General features: G+C 33.8%; 1 protein-coding gene across 1 annotated transcript in view; it reads left to right on the forward strand.

Moving 5' to 3' along the window:
* The window catches only part of LOC145692571 (inter-alpha-trypsin inhibitor heavy chain H4-like), a 123,469-nt gene that overhangs the window by 36,400 nt on the left and 59,970 nt on the right, over window positions 1-27,099 (forward strand). Inside the window, exons 7-8 of the mRNA XM_081767881.1 lie at window positions 6,250-6,403; window positions 13,798-14,189. Of these exons, the coding sequence (XP_081624007.1) occupies window positions 6,250-6,403; window positions 13,798-14,189 (546 nt within the window). The remainder of the gene's footprint in view (window positions 1-6,249; window positions 6,404-13,797; window positions 14,190-27,099) is intronic.

Genomic DNA, 27,099 nt, shown 5'->3' on the forward strand with positions numbered 1-27,099 from the left:
TTATATAGTCTCCGGAGATCAACTTTTAAATAGCCACCGCCCCTTCATTAAAAAGTAATACTTATGTGTTTTTCACTTTCACTTTTTAGCTGCACACGTGTCCAAGTAAAATTTATTTTTTCGCTGGATACATACTGTCATCAATTACCTTTATTTTTACTTATTAGTTTGTTCTATTTCTTTCTTCTTCTTTAAGCAGAATCTTCTCCCACTCTTTATTTATGGAGAATTCTGTATTCCAATTCATCGCCTTGTTCCCTGCTGTCATAATCTCCCTGGCTTCTTTCCATTTTCTCACCAAAGTTCTGTTCTCTACTTCTATGACCACTGCTCCTTCCCACCCTATCCTATGGTTTGTCTCTTTCTGATGCTTATATATCGCATTGTTATCCGTTTTCAATCTTATATCATCCTTGTGCTGCATAATCCTTTCTTCCATCTTTGTTTTTTGTTTCTCCTATGTAAATTTAATTATACTCGGCGAATCCCACTCTATATATTACTCCCCTTTGATCTTTGTCCACTATTGCTTTTCTCTCGGTTTTTTTGAGTAGTTCAATTATTCTGTTTTCTCCTTTCCTGTACGTCCTTATTCCTGCTTTCCGAAGCATTCTCTTTATCTTCTCAGTTTGTTTGCCTATTCTTTCTATTCCAAACAATTTTTTGTTCTTGTCCTTTTCCTCTTTCTGCCTCTCTCTTGCTATGTTTTTATTGACCCTATCCTCTTCGTTGTATCCATTTCTCCTTAATTGTGTCCAGAGCTTCTTTAAATCCATTTTCCCATAAAAAGCATGGAGAAAAGAATAGGAGACCTAAACACAAATGAAGAAGAGAGGAAAAGAGATTTAAAGGTGTTCTGGACACAATTAAGGAGAAATGGATACAACGAAGAGGATAGGGTCAATAAAAACATAGCAAGAGAGAGGCAGAAAGAGGAAAAGGACAAGAACAAAAAATTGTTTGGAATAGAAAGAATAGGCAAAGAAACTGAGAAGATAAAGAGAATGCTTCGGAAAGCAGGAATAAGGACGTACAGGAAAGGAGAAAACAGAATAATTGAACTACTCAAAAAAACCGAGAGAAAAGCAATAGTGGACAAAGATCAAAGGGGAGTAATATATAGAGTGGGATTCGCCGAGTATAATTAAATTTACATAGGAGAAACAAAAAACAAAGATGGAAGAAAGGATTATGCAGCACAAGGATGATATAAGATTGAAAACGGATAACAATGTGATATATAAGCATCAGAAAGAGACAAACCATAGGATAGGGTGGGAAGGAGCAGTGGTCATAGAAGTAGAGAACAGAACTTTGGTGAGAAAATGGAAAGAAGCCAGGGAGATTATGACAGCAGGGGACAAGGTGATGAATTGGAATACAGAATTCTCCATAAATAAAGAGTGGGAGAAGATTCTGCTTAAAGAAGAAGAAAGAAAAAGAACAAACTAATAAGTAAAAATAAAGGTAATTAGATGACAGTATGTATCCAGCGAAAAAATAAATTTTACTTGGACACGTGTGCAGCTAAAAAGTGAAAGTGAAAAACACATAATTGTTACTTTTTAATGAAGGGGCGGTGGCTATTTAAAAGTTGATCTCCGGAGACTATATAAGAGATGACCAACTCCCAAGCAGCCAGAAGGAGTGGAGAAATCTGATGAAGACACAGAGTTGAAACTGTTACGTGATTGTGTTTTTTTACATATTATCACATAGCCTTACTTACTGTATTATTGTGCTTTAGTGCAACATGGAAACAAGGCCTGATAGAATAGTTACTTTTACCTTATATGTTTTTTTTTTTTTTTTTTTTTTAGATCCTCCTTCACTATATTACTGAAACAAATACTGAAGAAAGAGAGTGCCAGAAAACTTTTGATAAACTCACTCTTCAATTACACATTTTATTTATCATTTCTTTTTCTATTCTAATCTTACTAGAGTTCTCGTCACCTGAATTGGCGTATGGCGTCAGCCAATAAGCTCGCTGTGCGCTGATTCCAAACCTTTAGTGAGGAATTTAATCTTTGGTAATTGATCTTGTTCATATTTATGGTCAATTACGAATGATTAGATACGTCACTGAAGGTTTGGCAACAGCGCACTACAAGCTTATTGGTTGACGCCTTACACCACTTCGAGTGATGCAGACTATAGTGATATAGTTAAAGAGTTTTAATAATAAAGAATTAACCACTTAACATTGAGATACACTATCGTAAAACGTAAAGGAGAACCAGATTTGAATATTTAAATGTTTATCAGATGTTTCAGGCAATTATTGTGGTAAAAGCCTCAGTGTATTGCTTCTTATTGTAGAAAGATATTACTTGTATTGAGTATTTTGTATGCTTCTCCTTGTAGAAAGATATTCCTTGTATTAAGTATTCTGTATTCTGTATGCTTCTTCTTGTAGAAAGATATTTTTTATTGAGTATTCTGTATTCTTCTTGTAGAAACATTGTATTCTGTATTCTTCGTCTTCTAGAAAGATACTGCTTGTATTGAGTATTCTGCATGCTTCTTCTTCTAGAAAAATATTACTTTTATTGAGTAGTCTATATTTTGTATGCTTCTTGTAGAAATATACTACTTGTATTGACTATTCTGTATTTTTCTTCTTATAAAAAGATATTACTTGTATTGAGTATTCTGTATTCTTCTTGTAGAAACATTGTATTCTGTATTCTTCGTCTTCTAGAAAGATACTGCTTGTATTGAGTATTCTGCATGCTTCTTCTTCTAGAAAAATATTACTTTTATTGAGTAGTCTATATTTTGTATGCTTCTTGTAGAAATATACTACTTGTATTGACTATTCTGTATTTTTCTTCTTATAAAAAGATATTACTTGTATTGAGTATTCTGTATTCTTCTTCTTGTAGAAAGATATTACTTATATTGAGTATTCTGTATTCTTCGTCTTGTAGAAAGATATTACTTGTATTAAGAATTCTGTATTCTCTGTGCTTATTCTTGTAGAAAGATATTACTTTTTATTAAATATTGTGTATTCTGTATTCTTCTTCTTGTAGAAAGATATCACTTATATTGAGTATTCTGCGTTCTGTGTTCTGCACCTTGTAGAAAGATATTGTATTGAGTATTCTATTTGCTTCTCTTTGTAGAAAAATATTATTTGCATTAAGTAGTCTATATTCTGTATTCTTCTTCTTGTAGTAAGATATTTGTATTAAGTATTCTGTATTCTTCCTGTAGAAAAATATTACCTGTATTGAGTATTCTGTATGCTTCTTCTTATAGAAAGATATTACTTGTATTAACAATTCTGTATTATGTGTGCTTCTTCTTGTAGAAAGACATTACTCTTTACTGAAATCTGTATTCTTCTTCTTGTAGAAAGCTATCACTTATATTGAGTATTCTGTATTCTTCGTCTTGTAGAAAAATATTACTTGTATTAAGAATTCTGTATTCTATGTGCTTCTTCTTATAGAAAGTTACTACTTTTTATTGAGTATTCTGTATTCTGTATGCTTCTTCTTGTAGAAAGCTATCACTTACATTGAGTATTCTGTATTTTTCTTCTTGTAGTAAGATATTTGTATTAAGTATTCTGTATTCTTCTTCTTGTAGAAAGATATTAAGAATTCTGTACTCTGTGTGCTTCTTCTTGAGGAAAGATATTACTTTTTGATGAGTATTCTGTATTCATCTTGTAGGAAGTTATTCTGTATTCTTCTTCTTGTAGAAATATATTACTTATATTGAGTATTCTGCATTCTTCTTCTTGTAGAAAGATATTATTTGTATTGAGTATTCTGTATTCTTCGTCTTGTAGAAAGATATTACTTGTATTAAGAATTCTGTATTCTATGTGCTTCTTCTTGTAGAAAGTTATTACTTTTTATTGAGTATTCTGTATTCTGTATGCTTCTTCTTGTAGAAAGCTATCACTTATATTGAGTATTCTGTATTCTTCTTGTAGTAAGATATTTGTATTAAGTATTCTGTATTCTTCTTCTTGTGGAAAGATATTAAGGATTCTGTACTCTGTGTGCTTCTTCTTGAAGAAAGATATTACTTTTTGATGAGTATTCTGTATTCTTCTTGTAGGAAGTTATCACTTAAATTCAGTATTCTGTATTCTTCTTCTTGTAGAAATATATTACTTATATTGAGTATTCTGCATTCTTCTTCTTGTAGAAAGGTATTATTTGTATTGAGTATTCTGTATTCTTCGTCTTGTAGAAAGATATTACTTGTATTAAGAATTCTGTATTTTATGTGCTTCTTCTTGTAGAAAGTTATTACTTTTTATTGAGTATTCTGTATTCTATATGCTTCTTCTTCTAGAAAGCTATCACTTATATTGAGTATTCTGTATTCTTCTTGTAGTAAGATATTTGTATTAAGTATTCTGTATTCTTCTTCTTGTGGAAAGATATTAAGAATTCTGTACTCTGTGTGCTTCTTCTTGTAGAAAGTTATTACTTTTTGATGAGTATTCTGTATTCTTCTTGTAGGAAGTTATCACTTGTATTCAGTATTCTGTATTCTTCTTTTAGAAAGATATTACTTATATAGAGTATTCTGTATTCTTCTTCTTGTAGAAAGATATTATTTGTATTGAGTATTCTGTATGCTTCTTCTTGTAGAAAAATATTACTTGCATTGAATATTCTATATTTGTATGCTTCTTCTTGTATTGAGTATTCTACATGTTTCTTCTTGTAGAGAGATATTACTTGTATTAAGAATTCTGTATCCTGTGCGCTTCTTCTTGTAGAAAGATGTTACTTTTTTTATTGACTATTCTGTATTCTGTATTCTTCTTCTTGTAGAAAGGTATCACTTATATTGAGTATTCTGTATTCTTCTTCTTGTAGAAAAATATTACTTGTATTAAGTATTCTGTGAATGTACCTTAAAACGAATCCATCTCAGCTTTTCCATTAAGCTATACGTACATCACTGACACCAATACAAAATACCAAAAATGAATAAGCATATTGTAGTCATCATGAACACTAACTTTACTCCTGTTAGGAAGTATCTGTTCGCTCTTATAGTTGTAGATGAAATGTTCCGATGAACAACCTGGCAAGAGTGCCCTCTAAAGGATTGATTGTATCAGCTCTTCTTCGCAACTACCCTATGTAAACAAAAACTAAATAATTTTTAGGGAAAAAATTTTGTGTGTTGTGCAGTTTCTTCTGAATATGTCGTATGTTAATTTACTGTATCTACTACCTCAATATATCCTCAAATATATCGTATTTGCATGATTATAGATCGCACTCTTTTCCTAAATTTTGGCTTTAAAATCATGGTGGGGCCTATAATCGAGATTTTTCCCTTTTAGATCATAAATCGTCAATTTCAAAACGTACACTTATCTTGCAGGTTGAAATGAATATTATTACAAATTGCTGAGGTTATTTTTGTAAACCCTTAAATATTTAAGAAGAAAATAACAGAAAAGCTTGTCTTGTTCTCAAAACTTGCCACCGTCATTGGGTACTGTTAACATCTTACACTTGCACTAAAAAAAACACTTGTACACTTAATACTTTTATTAACAGGAATACGTATCTTTGTTATACAGTATATATAACATATACGGGATATTTTATTTACAGTGGCTGTTCTTGAAAAAAGAAAAGCAACTTTGTTTTGCAAAACTGCGTCACCTCGTTTGTGCCCACCCAAATCAAGCACTATCGCTTCCCATCATCTCAGCAATCACCAGCGTCTGATTCTTCACCTTCGCTAGACGATCACGAATGCTGCTCAGAGTCACTATTACAAACAAGGTCATCTTGAGTCACCGTTAGTTATGAGGTAGCTAAAGAAGGATATATATATATATATATATATATATATATATATATATATATATATATATATATATATATACATTTCAAAGTACTGTCTAATTGAACTTTCCCGTAAATTTAGTACTGCTGCGTATATTCGAGATTTATTTTTTTTCTATAATTTCATGTTGAAAGTTTAGTTGAGGTCTGTATTCGCACGCGGCTTATACTCGCGCAAATACAGTAAACAGTAAATTAAATAAACCCAAACCAAAATTAAGCTTTCGTTTTGAATGTGAATGTGTATGAATTCAAGAGAGCATATTTCTCTTCCCTACTTACTTTAAAAAAAAAAGAATCTCAAATTTCAAAAGAAAATCTGCTCTGCTATCTTGCTTATAAAATTTGAATAAATTAACTCATATTAACTGTATCTCTAAGTTTTTTTGTTTGTTTGTCTGTTTAGTACTGGGATCCAGCATCTCCTGATAAAGATTCATCTAAAGAACCTTATCCATGCCATTCTAAGAAGGAGCCCACACGAAAAATACTTTCAGCCTCGAAACCAAACATTACAGCAGCTAAAGAATACATTAAGAATTTGGCTATAGAAGGAGAAGGTATGATTATTTTCTTTTTCTCTTAAATAACAATTTTACTCTCATAATCTGGTATTCAAGGGGCCTATCCAGTTTGCCATAAAAACCAGACTGTCACATGATCAGGTCTAAATTTACGTGGCGTGCTAAATCGATTCTGGAGATTCCAAATCCAGATATGAGATATATCAAGCACATAACCTGCGCGTGAGGTAATTCGAAAAAGATGAATATACTTTATCAATATTATTGATTTTTCTCAGACAACTTGACTTTTGACAATGTTCCATCCATATTTACCTTACATTTCATATATATTGCTCTTCATTCTGTCTTTGCAATAAGCTTTCAATCAGCCATCTCCTTATTATAGTTTTTGAGATATGTAGACGACTTCATTTTTTCCATTGATTTTCCACTGACTTCAATGTTCATGTTTCGTGATCCTTTACTATGTTCCATCCAATTTAGAACAATTTCATTTTTGAATGTAGAATCTACATGCAACTCTATCCATCACGACTCTGGAACTCACTAAAGAAATAATAAACAGTTCTGACTAGAGTATATACACTTGTTTATTAAAAACTAAATTACAGTGTAACGGTTTCGACAACTTAACGTTGTCTTCATCAGACACTAACTGAAAAAGATATCTTACAGCGTAGACATTTATACTAAAAGTGAAAGTCCTTGTGTGCATGGGAAGCCACCTGGGTCGTACTTCCCCGGGCGTCATCTTTCGGCCACCTGCCCTGACTTAATTACCCTCCCACCTGTGTTTATCTTTTCCAGACACACCTGTTGTTTATACTTGACCAATTGACTTAAAACTTTCTCTTAATCTTCCTCTGATGCCTATTAGATATAAATAACATACTATACTACATACCCAGGTGGTTTCCCATGCACACAAGGACTTTCACTTTTAGTATAAATATCTACGCTCTAAGATATCTCTTTCAGTTAGTGTCTGATGAAGACAACGTTAAGTTGTCGAAACCGTTACACTGTAATTTAGTTTTTAATAAACAAGTGTATATACTCTGGTCAGAAGTGTTTATTATTTCTTTAGAATCTACATAGCCTCTTCTATCTTTAAGCTGAATTTCAGCCATCTTTCTCTTTGGTTTATTATTTGTTTTTCATTGATTTTTCATTGACATTAATGTAAATGTCTTGTGCGTTCTTTGACTATGTTTCATGCATTTTAGGACAATTTGCTTTCAGAATATAGACTCTACGTAGTCTTTTCTACATTTGAGCTGAATTTTAGCCATCTTTCCCAAAGTCTGTTCACACCATTGCATTGGAACCGAATAGGCTCTTATTGATAGTCATGACTAAATATAATTTGTAATATCAATAAACTGCTCAGTACTTCCAATTTGTTAACTCACTTCATAGTTGGCATTTTGACAATAAATTTTTGTTCTCTTCTTATTTCTGTCCAAAACACTAATAGCTTTAAGTACTCGATACTCTTACCACTAGCAAAAGTTCAATTTATTATTGAAATATGTATGTCTTTGTTTATGTTCCCATAATTTTCAAAATTGAAAGAAGTAATGATTTTGCCTGGATATTAACTTTTAAATATATTATTTGTTTGTCAGATGAATATGAATATGGATTTCTTTGTTAAATGGAATTAGGGATTTAATTTCAGATAAGGTACACCTGTTTCGAATTTCATATCAAACTGTAGATCTACGTCTTGTGTAACCTTAGTGTTGAGAAGTGAGGTTGAACTTTGAAAAAAGAACGAAACTTTTACCAATTTTCTTTGTTACATTTATTTTTGTTCCACAAACGGGAACGATAATATAAGAAAACTCTGTCATTATCTGTTCTCCGTTTATTTCTAGCGCATAATTAGCATTATAAATATATCTTTTCCACTGTATATATATGTATATATATATATATATATATCACTGTCGGTCTAAACAACACCGACAGCATTTGTGGGGTGATTCTTGACACCAAGAGAAGACAAAAAGTATAGAACAACCTGGATGCACAAATACTTCCTTTCGGAATTATAGGCTGAACTTTAAAGGCCCATAGCTCCAAAACTATGGGGCCTACCGTAGTCGGGCTAAGACTTCACTTAGAAACTAGAAACTAGTATGTGCCCTATCCAAATATCCAAGCTTCAGAACCCTGTGGTACTTCCGTAACAATTTTTATAGAGATGGTTGATGAGTACTTTAAATTAAATGCCCGTAGCCAAACTCCCTCTATAAAAATTGTTGCGTAAGTACCTTAGGATTCTCAAAAATATATTTTTGGATAGCGCACAAATTAGTTCCTAAATGAAGTCTTGACCCTGACTACGGTACGTCCCATAGTTTTGGAGCTATGGACCTTTAAAGTTCATTTTCCCATGTTTTCGGCAGCCTATAACTCCGAAAGGAAGCATTTGTGCACCCAAGTTGATCTATAGTTTATGTCTTATCTTGTCAGGAGTCACTTCCCAAATATTGTCGGTGTTGCTTTGAAACATCCTATATATATATATATATATATATATATATATATATATGATCAACATTACAAATATTGCCGACTCTGAGTCAATTAATATTGAAAAATTTACTAACAGGTATGGGGAAATGTTGTGAAAAAGGGTTATCTAGTTTTAATATATTTAGTAAAACTTTATCCAATTTATTTGATGCGACTGAGGAAGGCCCGTGAGAAAGTTTTCTCTCAATATGGTCTACATATAAGATTTGAAACTAAGATTCTTCCTCCTCTATTAAGACTTCGAGGTCCTAACTGTTTGCATACGCCTGTTTTGTGTTAAACAAATACAACTTAATTATTGAAAAATAAAATTCCACGCTCTCTCTATATATTGTTCTGAAATACTAGTTTTTAATGACCTCTATTATCAAATACTACATGTATCATACATACTTATAAACATACACCAAGACAGAAAGAAATTTCTAAACATGCAAAAGAATATGAGATCCACAATCATAATATTTACAAATAATAAATTCTCATGAAAGGAGGAAAGAACCAATTTTTTTTTATTTTACACACCAAATGCTCTATCCCTTTCAACACGGCGACAGTCACGGCTTCGTTGAGAATACTACTTTCTTTCTTGTTGTACGTGCCAAAAGTGACTTATCACAAACCAAAACAACTGCAAATCGTTGAACGAAACTTACACAACCACTGTACGCCGTTTCAAAGCACAAATGTAATAAAGGGCACTTCTACGTCGATTTTAATCAACCCGCACAATTGTGTTTCCCCGTTGTAAGGGCTATACGTGCGAGTTCTAACGCAAAGAGTGAAAAAGTGAGTGACTGGACCGCCATTAAAACCAGGAATCTCCAGCATACCGTACCAATACGTAAAAGTAAGTTTAGTCACCTTAAATAGCTATAACACTTTCGATATAGTAATTAATCATTACCTGGTTCCATTTATATATAGATAAAGACAAATTATTATTTCTGATACTAGTTTTTAATGCTTTAAACACATATAATCTTGACTTATTATTCAGCACATATGTTACCTCGTAACCATAGCAATTATATATGAAAATTGACAATTGAAAACAACATACACATCTTAAATATCACAAACACAAAATTACTCACAAAATTCGCCTCTGATTCCCTTTCCTGCAAACAGGCACAGGTAAATTTTACAATATACAACGTTATCGTTGTAAATGGGGCCCGAATGCGGACTTCCGTAGTAGTTTGACTACAAAGGAAAGAACCCTGGAAAACTTTAAGACACTTACTTTTTAAACAGCCCCTGTATAAGTACCATCGTTCTAATATAAACATAGTTTAAATATAAATATAATATGCAATACATTTTTTTTAAATGATTTCTTGATATGAAATACAAATTAACAAATCTTCAGTGAATAATTTGGAAAGAAACTTTGCAACAAATCCACAGAGAACAAATTCAAACGAAATCATTGTTAAAACAAATGCTCATCCCCTAATGAGCAATTTTTTTTTTTTTTTTTTTTTTTATAATTATGGAAGAATTTTTATAAAAGATATGGTACATTAACATTAAATAAGACACATAATTCTAAGATATATCAAATTGAAAACACAATAACAAAAGGACACAACGTAAAATACAATGAATTAAATTATATATTTATATATCCACAAAACACTTCATTTTTCTCCTTTTAAAGAAAGAATTCCTTTGTTAATTGGTCTCAATATTTGCATGCGTCATGACCTCAGAAGGAATTAAAGTTCGAACTAAGTCCAACCACCGTTTTCTATTCTTCTCAGTAGGTTTCCACAACTTAATTTCATCGATGTTACGTAATCCTAAAGTTTTGCCTGTCTTTATATCCATAAGTTCAAATACTTTAGGACTAAATTGTTTAGTACATAAATAAAGTCCGGCATACAACTCACAGAACTTGTATATCCTCGTTAATGCGGCGTCGCTTTGAGGATGTAACCGTACAAATTAACAATTCCTCAAAGTTATAAAAGGAAATTGTAACAAAACTATAAGGCATAAATTCAATAATATTTGCAGTTAACTACCATAAATTAACTTCGTCAATATTCCGTAAATAATGAGTTTTACTCATAATCAAAATATTTCATAATTACATAATGTTTTTCGACAGAAGAACATATCAACCATAAACGTAAGCAAAGGTCAATTTAATACAAATCCATCGGACGCCCTTTTGGATAGTTCAAGTTATACGCTCGAAAGGCTCACTTAAACAACATTGTATTCCACAATCTATAGTATTTCCATAACGATTAGGCTCAGTTACAGTATTTGGATTTCTATTTACAAAACTCCTCCCATCTGCAAATCGATTTTGCGAAAATCTGCAATAATTGTTATTTCTGTTGAAATTTCTGTTGCTATTTCTAAAGTTTCTAGTTCTATTTCTGTAACTAGATTGTGTCTGATTACCGGTACCATCATAATTATTCCCTCTATTATTAGAACCAGTTACGTTAGAATGATTCTCAGGTTGCACATTTATATTACTAACAGAAGCGTACTGAATTGGATTACGCCTAGAATTAACCTGACCCTTATCCTGGATTCTATTATTATTATTATGAATTATTGACTGACTTTCATAGCTTTGAACAACCATGATCAAATGATTGAAGCTAATACACTGTACAGTCATTAACAATTGTTGTAACCTGTATGGCAGCAAAATTCGGATGGATGCAATAATACGGGATTCAGGATAAGTGGGATTTAGAGATCTTAGCTCATTGTATGTTGATACCACAAACTCGGTAATACTTCCATGGAGTTTTGGACTGTAGGATTTAGTTCTTAAAATGGCATCTCTGTTTGCAATCATGAAATCGTTCTCATAATTTGACAGTAAAGCATTTTTGAAGTCAGAATATGAGTACAAACTGCTCCTAATAGCTTTATACCAAGTTAGACAAGGCGGTAGCAGCACATGTGGCAACAATTTTAGATATTGGGACTCGTCTATACCTATCAGCCCACATTCATCTTCAAACTTTTCTAGAAACGATCTAGCAGTGATATCCTCTGGTACTCCACTAAATCTAGTAAGAGACTTAACCTCACTAAATCTTATGCGTTTACCTGTATTAATTTTCATACGTCTGTTAAAATTACGTCGGGATGACTGTCTCCCTCTTCTTTCTGTATCTATACTTTCCTCTTCACCGCTTGATGACGTGTTGATTTTCACTACTCTGCGATGGGGACGATTACGTCGGGATGACTGTCTCCCTCTTCTTTCTGTATCTATACTTTCCTCTTCACCGCTTGATGACGTATTGATTTTCACTACTCTGCTATGGGGACGATTACGTCGAGATGAAAAGGCAGAGCGTACTTCGTTCCCATGTCCATGTCCATCCTCTTGTGATATATCCTCAGGGATACCTTTCTCTTTCAGCAAATTGACCTCTTCCTGTAACCGCTTAATATGGTTCTCATGCACGCATACTGAGGATTCTAAATCATTTACTGACCCTTGAAATTCATTAACCTTTTGTTCTATTTCTTCTAATTTTCCATCGTATCGCTCAAATCTGGTGATAATGCATTGATTCATGTGAGCAAGTTCACTTTGAACGGCTTTCCATTTGTTTTCGTGAGATATTCCTATTTGTTCAAATTTCGCCTCGAAATCTTGGGTTTGTTGGTTGATCTTTTTCTCAAGATCTTCCTGAAGCTCCTTAATTTGTTGACTTTGTTCTTCCTGTAGTTCCCTAATTTGGTGAGTGTGCTGAGTCTGACCTTCCTTCATTTGTTGGCTTAATTGTTTCAACATATCCATAACTTGATTGATAGTTACAGATTGCAACATGGTTTCTTCTGTGCTAGTCATAGATTTATCAGTATTCTGTACATTGGCCATATTTACCTTTCGTTCTATCTTTCTTCCACTACGTAAACACGTATATTGTATATTCATAAGTCCCTTTAAATAAACTTAAAACCCCGTCTTTACTGATCTTCAAGACTGTACAGGGTCCCGGGTTACGTTGCACCATATAAAAGTAAGTTTAGTCACCTTAAATAGCTATAACACTTTCGATATAGTAATTAATCATTACCTGGTTCCATTTATATATAGATAAAGACAAATTATTATTTCTGATACTAGTTTTTAATGCTTTAAACACATATAATCTTGACTTATTATTCAGCACATATGTTACCTCGTAACCATAGCAATTATATATGAAAATTGACAATTGAAAACAACATACACATCTTAAATATCACAAACACAAAATTACTCACAAAATTCGCCTCTGATTCCCTTTCCTGCAAACAGGCACAGGTAAATTTTACAATATACAACGTTATCGTTGTATACGCCTCTACGCCACCGAGTCCCCTTCCAGAAACAGCCACTCACTCTCTCACTCTCGACATACGTGCAAAACAAAAGGTTGGTTGTTTCCTCCATTCATTAGAATATAGGAACTTACAATCGTCATAAGGCGCTCGGTTTATGGACACAGGATTGTCCCAATCACGGCAGGGGTCTGAGGTACAACTCATGATAAGAGATGAGAGCATCGGCCTCGAAAGTGAGAGAGTGAGTAGCTGTTCTGGGAAGTGGACTGGGTGGCGTAGTGGTTCGCATCGGCACGGCATGCCAGAGGTCCCGGGTTCGAGTCTCTGGTCACTTTTCACTCTTTGCGTTAATAATAAATTGTTAATTTAAAATAATTCGTTCTATTTCTGGTTAGTTGAATCACAGAGTAGCCATAAGAACAATCTACACTTCAACTATAGAAATAAGAAACTGTAAGACACAAGTGACTTGTCAATGTCCTTCCTCGCGACATCCAAATATAATAGAGTATTGTCATTAGAATTTATCTGACTTAATGTATGTTTGATTTTCCTTTTTCCTTCAGAATCTGATCTGTATGAAGCCATTCACGAAAGCTTGGAATTAGGATCCCAGGGTATAAATTATTTCCTGAGTCAAGGAATGTTGACGTTTCGACCAGAAATAGTGATAGTCCTAGTAACATGTAAAGGAAACTTCACTGAAAAAGAAATTGGTCCAGATGATATACTAAATTCTGTTCGGACATCTTCTGTAAAGAGCAAACCTTCCATTTACAGTATAGCTTTTGGAGAAGATGCTAATTATCAGTTCTTAAGGAAGTTAACCATGAGTAATAATGGCTTTGTGCGTAGAATTTATGAAGGATCGGATGTCAAGAGCCAAGTATCCAAAATCCTTAGAGAAGTTTCATATCCACTGCTGGCTCAGGTTCATATAGATTACCAAGAAGATATGGTAAGTTCTAGTGTTTTTGTTTCCTGACATTAATATTTTATGCTTATATTAATGTCTCAGAGGCTCTTGAAGGAAGCCACGTTGTTAATAATTTAACTTTAGTTGCTACAAACTAAGAGAAGAAAATTTATCCTTTTTACTAATTGTTGTATGCAAGAATTACTATATTAGGTAAATGTTTCTCTTAAATCTTACCTCCTACTCTTAACTTCCATTCATGTTTAAGTCATTATTCTCACAATATTTCGATCCTCTCTGGAATCATTCTCAAGCGAAGATGTAAACTCAAAATCTTACCTTGTACTCCTAACTTTCATTCGTGTTTAAGTCATTATACTCACAATATTTCGATTCTATCTGGAGTCATCCTCAAGCAAAGATGTAAACTCAAAATCTTACCTTGTACTCCTAACTTTCATTCGTGTTTAAGTCATTATCCTCACAATATTTAGATTCTATCTGGAATCCATCCTCAAGCGAAGATGTAAACTCAAAATATTACTTGTACTTCTAACTTTCATTCGTGTTTAAGTCATTATTCTCACAATATTTCGATTCTATCTGGAATCGTCTTTAAGTACAGGCGTGATGCTAGCCGGAATCTATTTTTTTACTACATTATTATATCGCTTCAAAACCCGTAAATAAAAAATAATCGGCACTAAGTCTTCTGCAGTACACTTTTGTAAATTCTATTTTTGGGCAAACAACTGCTGCCTTAACTTCCGTAGTTTTTAATGTGTACCGCTGTTTTGAACTAACCCAAGAATATCACTGTGTATTGTGAGCAGTAATTATATATAGAAAGAAATATAAGTGAGAACTAGTACTCATCACAAACCAGAGTATTTCTTTAAGTAGCGCTTTTGGAGATCACTGTATCCATCATCATCTTAAAATAGTTCGAAATTAAATTTTAAAACATGGAAAAAAATATGGATGGATAAACTTCACGGAATATAAGTTTAAAAGGAATAAAAATATGAAGCACACTACTTCTTGTCAAACAAATGTCAACATATGTTCCTCTCCACTTACTTATCACTATTCGCTGGTTTTGTTTAGTGTTTTAGTATTTCCTTTCAACCGGGTTTTTTATCACGTATTTCCGCTGCTTGGGAGGAAACATTAAAACAGTGAATAATGATCAGTAAGTGTCGAGGAACATATTTAATGTTGACCTTTGTTTGATACGAGGTTGTGTGCTTCGTATTTTTAATCCTTTTTAACCTTCTTTTTCCCCATCTATATGTCTTTTCCATGTTTCTAAATTCATTTCGAGCTTTTTCAATCTGGTGATGGAAATAGTGATTTCCGAAAGCGCTACTTAAAGGAATATTTTGATTTGCGGTGAATATTAGCTTGTTGATTATATTTCTTTCTATATACCCAAGAGCACAGTTTAGTAACCATGTCCCTCTCGTAGTTTGAAGCGATACAACCTTAGTACTTACCAACGTGACTTTCCACTGAGTGAGGTAAAGAAACCGTCCAGCGCATGTTTCTTAACTAAATATTACAATCAACCTTACAGTGCCTGCCAATGTATTTGTCTCAGCGATATTTCGAGAGCCACACCTGCTGTCTTCCTCGGTTGCTCGATGTACGACAATCAACATAATCACGTAACTCACATAATTAATCATCCTTAATTAACTGAACGTAAATGATGGAATTATAGTTAGTTGGACAACTTGGAAACTATCCTATCACATGCGTAAATCGAAAAAATTCATCTAAGTTGACATAAAAGTTGACAAATAGAACCAAAACAAAAAGTACACCAACTGTCAAAATGTCACTTCACGGAATATAAACCATGTCTATTTTGTCCCTTTATAACTTTATCTTTGTCACTTGCTCTATCGCTTTATTACAATTAAGCCTCACGTTTGCCTGGGTATTTTCTTTATAAGAAATAGAAAATTAATTAAAATTTGATGAAAATTTTATTTTTGAATAATGAAACCCCGTCACAATATTTGTCCAGGTTGCCACCATCCAATTTTAACTTCAGTTTTTTCACCTTATATAATAAGACTCAAATACATTCCTTTTAATAGCAGGTTTTTATTATTATTTTAACCTCCTTAATACTATGATTAGACTTCCTTTATTTTTTAAGTTCAATGTCTGACGATCATGCTCCGAGGCTAAGGGGGAAGATGAGGATGACAATGAACGAAATAGTGGAATGAAAATACTGAAAGGAAACCCACTCACAGATGTTTGTTCAAGACAAAGCTCACTTGGTGCACTAAATATTTGGAAAAGCATGAAATCGCAGAATCTATCTTTGAAATTCCATATTATTTGTTCCTTGACCCTCATGTCAATATTAATATTAGTCATATATATGGATGAGATTTCACACTGATAAACGGTTTGTAAACATCTACATGTACACAATTTTTTAAGTCCGAAATATGTCTCTATCACACTGGAAGCATCAAGTAGAACTGAACAAGAGGTTGATTAAAGCATGTGTATGAAGTGTGGCGTTGTAGAGATGTGAGACATGGACTTTAGGAGAAGAAAAAGAAGAGTTTCTGACTGGAAGCATGGACATAGAACTGAAGAAAAGGCTGATAAAAGCATAAGTATGAAATGTGGCATTGTATGGATGTGAGGTATGGACTCTAGGAGGAGAAAAATAAAAGCTTCTGACTAGAAGCATGGACATAGAACTTAAGAAAAGGCTGATAAAAGCATAAGTATGAAATGTGGGATTGTATGGATGTGAGGCATGGACTCTAGGAGGAGGAAAATAAAAGCTTCTCAAAAGGCTGATGAAAGCATGTGTATGGAGTGTGATATTGTGCGGATGCGAGGAAAAGGCGAAAAGAACGAAGAATGGAAAGTTTCTAAATGTGGTGTTATAAGAGAATATTGAAAATTAGATAAGTGAATAAGGTGTCAAATGATAAGGTAGATGAAGAAAAGAATACACTGAAGAATATTTCGAAAGGAACGGTTAGAATTATACAATACATTGTGGAACATGGAGGAATCACGCTATTAGATGTGGCGGAAATGGCAGAAAGAAAAATATCTAGCGGAAGGTCATGATTGAAATATACGGACCAAATAATCTGAGATATGGGGAAGATAAATTACATGGAAATCAAAAGTCGAATTCACGATAGGGAAGAGTGGAAAGCAGCGACAAATAATCGGAAGATTGTTAACATGAGGAGAAAAAAAGATTCACGATAGGGAAGAGTGGAAAGCAGCGGCAAATAATCGGAAGATTGTTAACATGAGGAGAAAAAAAAAGATTCACGATAGGGAAGAGTGGAAAGCAGCGACAAATAATCGGAAGATTGTTAACATGAGGAGAAAAAAAGATTCACGTTAGGGAAGAGTGGAAAGCAGCGACAAATAATCGGAAGATTATTAACATAAGGAGAAAAAAAACATTCACGATAGGGAAGAGTGGAAAGCAGCGACAAATAATCGGAAGATTGTTAACATGAGGAGAAAAAAAAAGATTCACGATAGGGAAGAGTGGAAAGCAGCGACAAATAATCGGAAGATTGTTAACATGAGGAGAAAAAAAAGATTCACGATAGGGAAGAGTGGAAAGCAGCGACAAATAATCGGAAGATTGTTAACATGAGGAAAAAAAAAGATTCACGATAGGAAAGAGTGGAAAGCAGCGACAAATAATCGGAAGATTGTTAACATGAGGAGAAAAAAAAAGATTCACGATAGAGAAGAGTGGAAAGCAGCGACAAATAATCGGAAGATTGTTAACATGAGGAGAAAAGAAAGATTCACGATAGGGAAGAGTGGAAAGCAGCGACAAATAATCGGAAGATTGTTAACATGAGGAGAAAAAAAAAGATTCACGATAGAGAAGAGTGGAAAGCAGCGACAAATAATCGGAAGATTGTTAACATGAGGAGAAAAGAAAGATTCACGATAGGGAAGAGTGGAAAGCAGCGACAAATAATCGGAAGATTGTTAACATGAGGAGAAAAAAAAAGATTCACGATAAGGAAGAGTGGAAAGCAGCGACAAATAATCGGAAGATTGTTAACATGAAGAGAAAAAAAAAAAAGATTCAAGATAGGGAAGAGTGGAAAGCAGCGACAAATAATCGGAAGATTGTTAGCATGAGGAGAAAAAAAAGATTCAGTAAAATATTTTTCTACATTAATCAGAGATTTATAATTTACTTCTAAACCGTATATATGTATATACAGTAGCAGAACATTCGTTCTTCGCACGGGAAGAATACGTTTAATTTTGTACATAAAGGGCTAAATTTGTATTTAAACAACATCGGAAGTGTCACTGTTCGTCTCAGTGAGACCGAAAACTATGGGTTCGACACTAATATCGGTAATTTTCGATCATTTCTATATATCTATCTCTTTCCCTCCCCCAAGTTGAAGGGCTGAATTTGGAGTTAAACGGCATTGAAAGTGTTGCTGTTCATCTTATCGACCCCGGAAACTATGGATTCAGCACTGATATCGGTCATTTGCGATTATCTTGCTCCTGAACCTCCCCTAAGTTGTACCATCAAAGTGAAATGATAAAAATCATCCCAGGCCTGAACCTCATCTAATTGAAAATTTGATCGAAATCGGTTGGGTGGTTCAAGAGTTATTACGTCACAAACATTGTCACTTTCATTTTTATATATATATATAGATACAGCGGACACCATTTTTCTTGATGCTCTCTTATAATTTCTTTAACTAATGGAGAAAAATTACTGAAATTTTGTACTACATAAATATCGGAAGAGATATATTGTTTAATGTACTATATATATATATATATATATATATATATATACGAGGGGGTATTGTAGAGTTTGGATTGTGATTTGTAGTTGTTAAGCCCTCTCTGTGTAGTCACCTAGCAGATTTACACATTTTTTCCTGCGTTCCTTCATTTTACGAATACAGAAGTCTTTACATTGTGCTTTAAACCGCTCTTCCACCTCACGAATGACATCATCTGTGTTGTTAAAATGGCGACGATGCAACGGATTCTTCATTTGGAGAAAGAAGAAAATGTCACTGGCTGCGAGGTCGGGAGAATAAGGCGGATGCTGCAATACCTGGAAGCAACACACCTTTGCTTTCTAGACAGCAACTTGAGATGAATGTACTGGTCCATTGTCACCAGGAGAAGAACGCCTTTTGACAACATGTTGCGGCGTTTCGTTTTCAGGGCATCCCGTAATTTGTTCAGGAGTTTGCTGTAGCACTTCTCAATGAGATTTTGTCCTTTTGCAAGGTAATCTGTGAAGATTACCTAACAAGAATACCAGAAAACAGACAGCATGACCTTTCCCCCCAGACTTTTGTGCTTTTGTCTTTCTGGGAGGGAGGGGGATCGGCATGCTTCCACTGCATGTTCATGGTTTTGGTCTCAGAATCATACTAATATATTCACGTTTCATCCATGGTTACCAGACGTCCGAAAAAATTCTCTTCATCCTCTTCTAACAGCGCCAACATCTTATTTGGAAAGGTCACGCCGGGCTTACTTCTGAAAACGTGTCAGCGAACAATTAACCCAGTGCGCAGATACCTTAGACATTTGAAGTTCGTCATGGATAATTTTCCACATACTACCATAATTGAGACCAATCTCATTCATAATCATTTGGATGGTTACAGATCTCTTTTCGAGGATTAAACATTCCACTTTCTTCACGGTAACCGCATCGTCCGCCAGTGATGGTCTTCAAGGTCTTCGGTCGTCTGTGAGGGACATAAGACAAGTTGGAAGAATTTCCTTTTTCCTTTTACAAGGTGTTATAAGATAATATACAGGGTGGTAGGTAACTCCAGCGGTTTAAGGAATTACACAGAAACTAGTATGCGAACTATCTAAATATCCATGTTTTACAATCCTCCGTTATCGGGGAACCGAACTGTGAAAAGGAAATTGAGGTGTAGGGATACTCGTTTAAGTACTAATAACGCGTTCGTTTCGCCGATAACGGAGGAGAGTAAAACATGGATATTTAGATAGTTCGTATACTAGTTCCTGTGTAATTTCTTAAACCGCTTGTTATAGGTCCTATACTTTGTAAGACAGGGCGTTTCGAAACATGATTTTTCGAATTTTCGGCGGTTCATAACTCTGAAATGAGACGTTTTTCGACCTATGTTTATAAAAACTTTTTTCTTTCATTTCATATAAGGAATCACCTCCCTCCCAAAGTTTGTCGGTGGAGTTACCTACCACCCTGTATATATATAAATATTATAACACCTTGTAAAAGGAAAAAGGAAATTCTTCCAATATATATCTTATTTGGCAACTTTATTATAATTAACTGATAAATTTATCCGAAAAGGAATAGAATGCAGTTATTACTATTTTTATTAATAACCTTATTGTTGGATATCCTATGGATGTTATTTTGGTTATTATATATTTATAGTTTTTACTACCATCATATTTGCATATTATACTTCATTCGTAGTGTACTCACTAACGAAGTTGTAGTTTAATAAACGCGAAGGTTACTTGCTGCAGAAACAAAATCCTGTAAATAAGTTCCGTGATGTTTGCAATATTATCTAGTCAGAAATGTTTCAGAACCTCCTTTTGTTTCCTTAGATTGTATCTTTTGTTTCAAAGTCAGTATTATTATGCTTCTTGGATATTTCGTACACAATTCCACATTTACAAAGTACTTACTACGTCAGAACCATCGTGTCTAGCACGTAGATTTTTATATTTATCAGATTTTCACAATAGGAGCACCAGAATACGAGAAATGTTTTTCCTTTCCATATCCAGTCATAATTCAGATTCATATTCCAAATCCAATATACTAAGTACTACATGCCTTCGGAACAATTTACCTCAATTAATACATAATGTTTCAACAGTTGCCAAATTTTAAAATATCTGTGAATTTCCTTCTCTTAAGAGGGGATGTCCGTGTTTGAGGTCGAAATTTTCGATGTTTTAAAAGTAGCATTTTCAGAATCTACAGTCTTTGGAGTTTTATTGTGGGAAGTTTCATCTTTATACGATATGAGATTCTCTTCGAGAAATCCAAATTATTGTTTGCTTCCGTTGTATTTTCAGGCTTAAATATATCTATTTTCCGTTGCGATGTTCATTCCAGGTTGTTTGATCATCCTACTCTTCTGTAATGATGTAGTAAATATATTGTTGCTTTGTCGTTCCAAAAAAGTCATAATTTTGCTTAGTGATGTTTACTGTTTTCCGCTCACAGTTCTTTGTTTTCCTTATTAGTCTGTGCTAGTAAACTTAGCCAATATGAGGTAAATGTAGATTGAGTGCCAAAGAAATTGATAGCTTACAGGTATGTTATGGGAAAGCAATAAGGGAAGACGTTGACAATCTGCAGGAGATGATGAAAACGATGTGGGCAACTTACTTTCATAAATATTCAACTGACGAGAAACCAACTGATATGCTTTGTACCAAAGGAGAAACTTTTGGCGTGGTTATAAGAGATATCAAGCAACTGAACAACATTACGAACATAAGCATCAAACCTATCTACAGAGCTCTTTTCGATCCCTCCCTTTTGGGAAAATATTTGCATGGGAAAGACAGAACCCCAATGAAAGTTTCATTAACGCTGATGTGACAATGCCCATAAACTACATTTGCGGGCTCAAATATCGTACAAATTGCAGTGTATGATGCTGTTCTGTGTTTTAATAGTGGTCGTAAAACAAGAACTGGTTTTCTGGAAAAGATAGGAATTTCATGCGGTGAATATACCTCCAAACTACTGCTAGATATGGACAGAAAGGGTATAACGAAACCTGAGTTGGCAATCTTGAAGCTTACCAAGGAATTCAAGAATGAGAAAAATGTTTAAGAAGGGTGAAGAAGACTGGCCGAAGACAAAGAATATGGTTATGATGCTTCCTGAATGTTGCAATTGTCCTTATTGAAAATTCATTGTAAATTTTAAACTTTTAATTTCTCGAAATTGCAATTTCGGACATACATGTACCATTTTCATACAAACTATTAATGCTGAAGTAGCCAAATTTTGCACAAATCTTACTTATATGTACCTCTATCTACTGAACTAGAATTATAGCATAGTTCCTTTAGTTCTCTCAATTACTGTTTGGTGAATATTAAAAAATCACATTAATAACATTCTTCCGATTTTTTAAAAAAAAATAATCATTAGCTTTGTATGTAACCTAGAAAAAAAAATCCCAGTTCGGTAGCATTACCAGCTACTGCAGTGTGCGTTGTATAAAAGTTAAACGAATCCCTTCAGTAGTTTCCAAGAAAAAGGTACAAACATTTTTAGGGCTGTGCTAAAAATCTGAGACCATGCCATATGTGTAAAAGGCAAGATTCAGTTGGGAAGAAAATAATACAGAGACGCAGAATTAGTATACATAACTACCGATCAAAAATTAAACTTCTGCTAGCAATAGCAATATGTTTTCTGGCAAATTTCTCGTAAGCAGCCAAAACACGGACATCCCCACCTTAAGCAAGAATAAAAATATTAGTGGCAAACGAAGCATTTTCGTTTTACCAGATTATTGATTACCTATGAATGAACACACGCCTAATTAGTAACTATTGTTAATTTCTATCTATATATATTTCTAGTATCGCTATATATATATTTAATCATTTTAATCATGATTCTCTATGTTTTTTTTATTATGGATTGTATTCTTCGTACATAGACGTCTTTTTTCTTCTCTTGTATTTTATTTCATTTTATGTTTAACTATTTTCTTTACTTAAGTAGCATATTCATTTTTCTATGGTTAAAATCCTTTCCTTTTTTTAACTATTTATATTTGTTGTGAATTTATGATTTTTGTTTTTTAAAACTATGTATGCACGTGGTTAAGTGCTTGGAGAAGGTTGCACAGCCTTAACTTAGCCACTTAAAAGAAGTAATAAATAAATAAATAAATAAATAAATAAATAAATAAATAAATAAATAAATAAATAAAGTAACAAAACATATAATAATTTTTAAACATAGTTTTGCAAAGTAGTACAAAGTCATAGCATACAATCAATTTTCTTTCCTCATTAATGTATCCTCTATAAACGCCTAAAATTTCCCAACCCATCCTTTTTAGTTGCTCTGACAAAGGTGACAGGTCAAAAAAAATCACGAAAACTACGTCGTATTAGAAAAGGATTGTATCACCTGCGTTGCGAGTAATGTTTTCTGCAAAGGTTAATACTTCTGCATTGTGTGTGCAATTTGCTTCCGCGAGTCAGTGAGGCTGGTGGTGTTGAGAACTTGAAAGCATATCTACCTCTTTCTTGTTCAGTGTTTACTAATACATGACAGGTGTATAGATGCTTTTCGAACGTACTGAATAATCAAGCGTAATATTGATGTAAAAAGACTGAATTCATGAAACATAGAACATAATTAACCAATATTAAAACAATGAAAATATTAGGAAATGGGTAAATGTGTCTTCATTTCATGAAAATTATGCAGGTGCAAGAAAGAATGATTTAAATTAACAAAAAATTGATACCTATGGTTATTTACCAATGTATCCTCCTATGAGATAACTAAATATTCTCCAAGCGTATCAGAACAACAAATTAGTTCCGTCTTCAGTGGAAATGTAACAAGGATAAAAACGGCTGTATGATATGGGAATACCATCCACCACCAAATGAATGTAACGTAAAAAATTGGTACTGAACAGAACAAGCAGAGCCCAGTGAAAAAAAAAAAAGTTGAGATTGAAAGAAGCATGGTGCCCATGTTAAGTCATTGTTGCCAGAACCAAAATGCACATCAAAGATAAATATTCAAGTTTTATCAATGTTGCCAGATTCCAGATTTAAAGTAGATTTATATTTGTGAATAAAGAATGATTCTTTAATCTTTAGTTTTTTTTTTTTTTTTTTCTGAACCTATTATATTAACATGTTTTATGTTATGTGTATATTGCTTTAGGTGAAGAGACAATCTCAACATACTCTCCTCCAGTGAGTTTTTGTGATTGTGTAATGTGTTCTTTAATTCGGGTGTTAATATTGTGCTTGGTTTGACCTATGTATGAAGAGCCACGTTCACACTAAATACTTAACTTATTTAGTTAACCAACAAAATCACTTTTAACGCCGGTGAGATGCTTTTCTAAATTTTTTAGGGAGAATACTGGGAACACATATGTTATGCTTTGCAAGAATATGTTTAGTTTTTGACGATGATAGTGGAAACAAAGGAATTTCCATCCAAGTTTTTGCTTCTTTTAAAATAGACTTACTAAACCGTTTTTTTTTCTTTCTTCTATTTGATGTAAAAATTATATTTTATCATTGAGATCATTTGGACGACCACAAATTAGTAATGCTTTACGAAAGAAATTCTTCCAAATATTGTTCTTGTACACTCATGTCCAAAATGATTGTCGCATGTCTATAACTGTCTTCTTGTAAGAATACAACTCGATAATGATTTCGCAGGGTACTTTTAATACTGACACTATGTGTATTATCGAGAAATGTATATTTGTGATAAATTTCGTAGGAAAATAATTATAAATATGAAAATCAGAATGACTAAAACAAAATGTTGCTAAATGGAGAAGAAAGTTTTATTTTCGTTTTATTGTTCTTATTTACTGCTCTTTTGACATGAAATTTTCCACATACATGTCTTTGCCGATCATACACATACTAACATTATAAGAAATACCGGGCGAGTTCGTTATCAAATTAGATTCCTACAACAACATATTTATAGACATTCGACAATAATTTTGGACATTAGTGTACAAGGACAATATTTGGAAGAATTTCTTTCATAAAGCATTACTAATTTGTGGTCGTCCAAATGGTCTCAATGATAAAATACAATTTTTACATCAAATAAAAGAAAGAAAAAAAAAACGGTTTATAAAGTATTTTTCCAAAGAAGCAAAAACTTGGATGGAATTCCTTTGTTTCCACTATTTTCTTACCTGTGAAACGCTATTCGGGGTAAATCCTTCTCACTCCTATTTGTACACTCATACGTGCAGCATGTAACCATTGTGTAATATAAATATGAAGCAACGGCTTAAATAAAAATAAACGACAGACACACTACATGTCTACATATGAAGATCTCAATGTTTCGAGCCAACATAGATGGCAGAAACGAGAACAGAAAATCAGACGTGAAAATGCTAGGTTGTTTTTTGGTAGGCTTGCCATACGTCCCGGTTTGGCCGGGACAGGGTGTAATCCCGGTGTCCCACCCGGTTGCCGTAATATTCCGGTCAGTGCAGGAAAGCTACCTTTACCCATGCAGTGAGACAAATGAAGTGCCACTGATATTGCAGGCGCACTCCAAAAATTGAAAGAAAATCTGGAAGAAAGAAGAAACTATAATTTTGTTCCTGTTAGTGCAAAAAATCTTCCATACAAAATAACTTTAAGGAATTCTATGATCGGTGTAATATCTTACATAGAACTTTGGGAGAACAGTTTTGCTGATGCCAATGACTTTGCCTGGATAAATAAGAATATTATCTGTTGGGATAATATAGAAGAAAGCGCAGAAAAGATAAACGAAAACGTTGGTAGTTATAATAAATTAGATAAAGTTTTTGACAAAAATGTCGTTGCTTAAAAAAAAAAAAAAAAAAAAAAAAAAAACCTTCTGAACTGAGAATTTGGGAAAGAGAAAAGAAAGAGAACAACATAAAGCTATCGAGTGAACAAGAATGGATGTAACTCTTCAGCCATGCTAAGCAAAATGACATACCAATGTGCAACAGGGGCGGATCCAGGACGGACTTCTGGGGGGGGGGGTTGTAATACTGCTACTTAGAGCTACTTTTAAAAACTCCAAACTCTGGGATAGGTTTTATTTATATATAGAATAAAAGAAAAGTTTCCTCTTCTGGGGGCGATCGCCTCCCCCTGGATCCGCCACTGATGTGCAATCTCCAGCTGATTTTTGCCTTTTCCCGGAACATCAGCTCTAGTAGAGAGGGTTTTCTCGTTGATGAATAACGCTTGGGCAGATGACAAAGGTTTGATGCATGAGTCAACAGTACGTGCATTGATGCTGTGTAAAGTAAATTTCTGCAGTGAATTTCATAGCAAAATATAAACAAAAAGGGACATATTGAGGAAGGTGCCGTCAAGTGAAAAATAAGAGTGGTTTAAAAAAAATAATCTTAATAGTATTGCTCTATTGCATGTCCATAGCCGACAGACAGGATAGTATACTGGAAGCTTGCTTGAACTAGCCCAAATGGCTGGCAAGCTTTTTGAAATTAGCTTTAATTGGAGATCATATTGTATAGACGTATTCAATACTGTAATAGAAAAAGAAGTACCAATGTAATAAATATTGTGGTGTATTTTAATCCTCCCCTTTTAGTGTTCCGGATAGTCAACAAAAAATTATGGCAAGCCTATTTTTTGGCCTTGTTCAGTTAATAGGATGAAGATACATATGGGCAGATCCAATTGCGACCATTAGGGGGGGGGCAAGGTGGGGCGCTCGCCCCTCTAAGAGAAAATTGTACTTGGGAATATCGAAAACCCAATAGAATTTTTACATTAGTTAGAGCAAAATTTGAAATTATATTAGAAACGTCGCTTATACTTGCCTCCCCCCCCTTGGAAACCACAACATGGGCGTCCTTGGGCAGATCCTCTATTTTATAACATCCATGGGCATCGCGAGGTATCGTTCAAGAGAACAAGTGAAATACTTCATACGCAACTACGCTAGTTGGTATACTGTTTCAACATCGGCAAAAGTGCCTCCACATGCCATCACGGACAGGAAGCCAATCAGAACGCTAAACGCGAACTGGGTCTACCTGTTATTTTACATACCTTGGTTACATTCATTTGGTGGTATGGGGGGCGCGGTGGCTCAGTGGTAGAGCGTTCACCTCTGGTGCTTGGGGTCCCGGGTTCGATCCCA

Source organism: Thermobia domestica, chromosome 8, assembly GCF_964235325.1.
Source record: "Thermobia domestica chromosome 8, izTheDome1.hap1.1, whole genome shotgun sequence".
NCBI classification, from domain to species: domain Eukaryota; kingdom Metazoa; phylum Arthropoda; class Insecta; order Zygentoma; family Lepismatidae; genus Thermobia; species Thermobia domestica.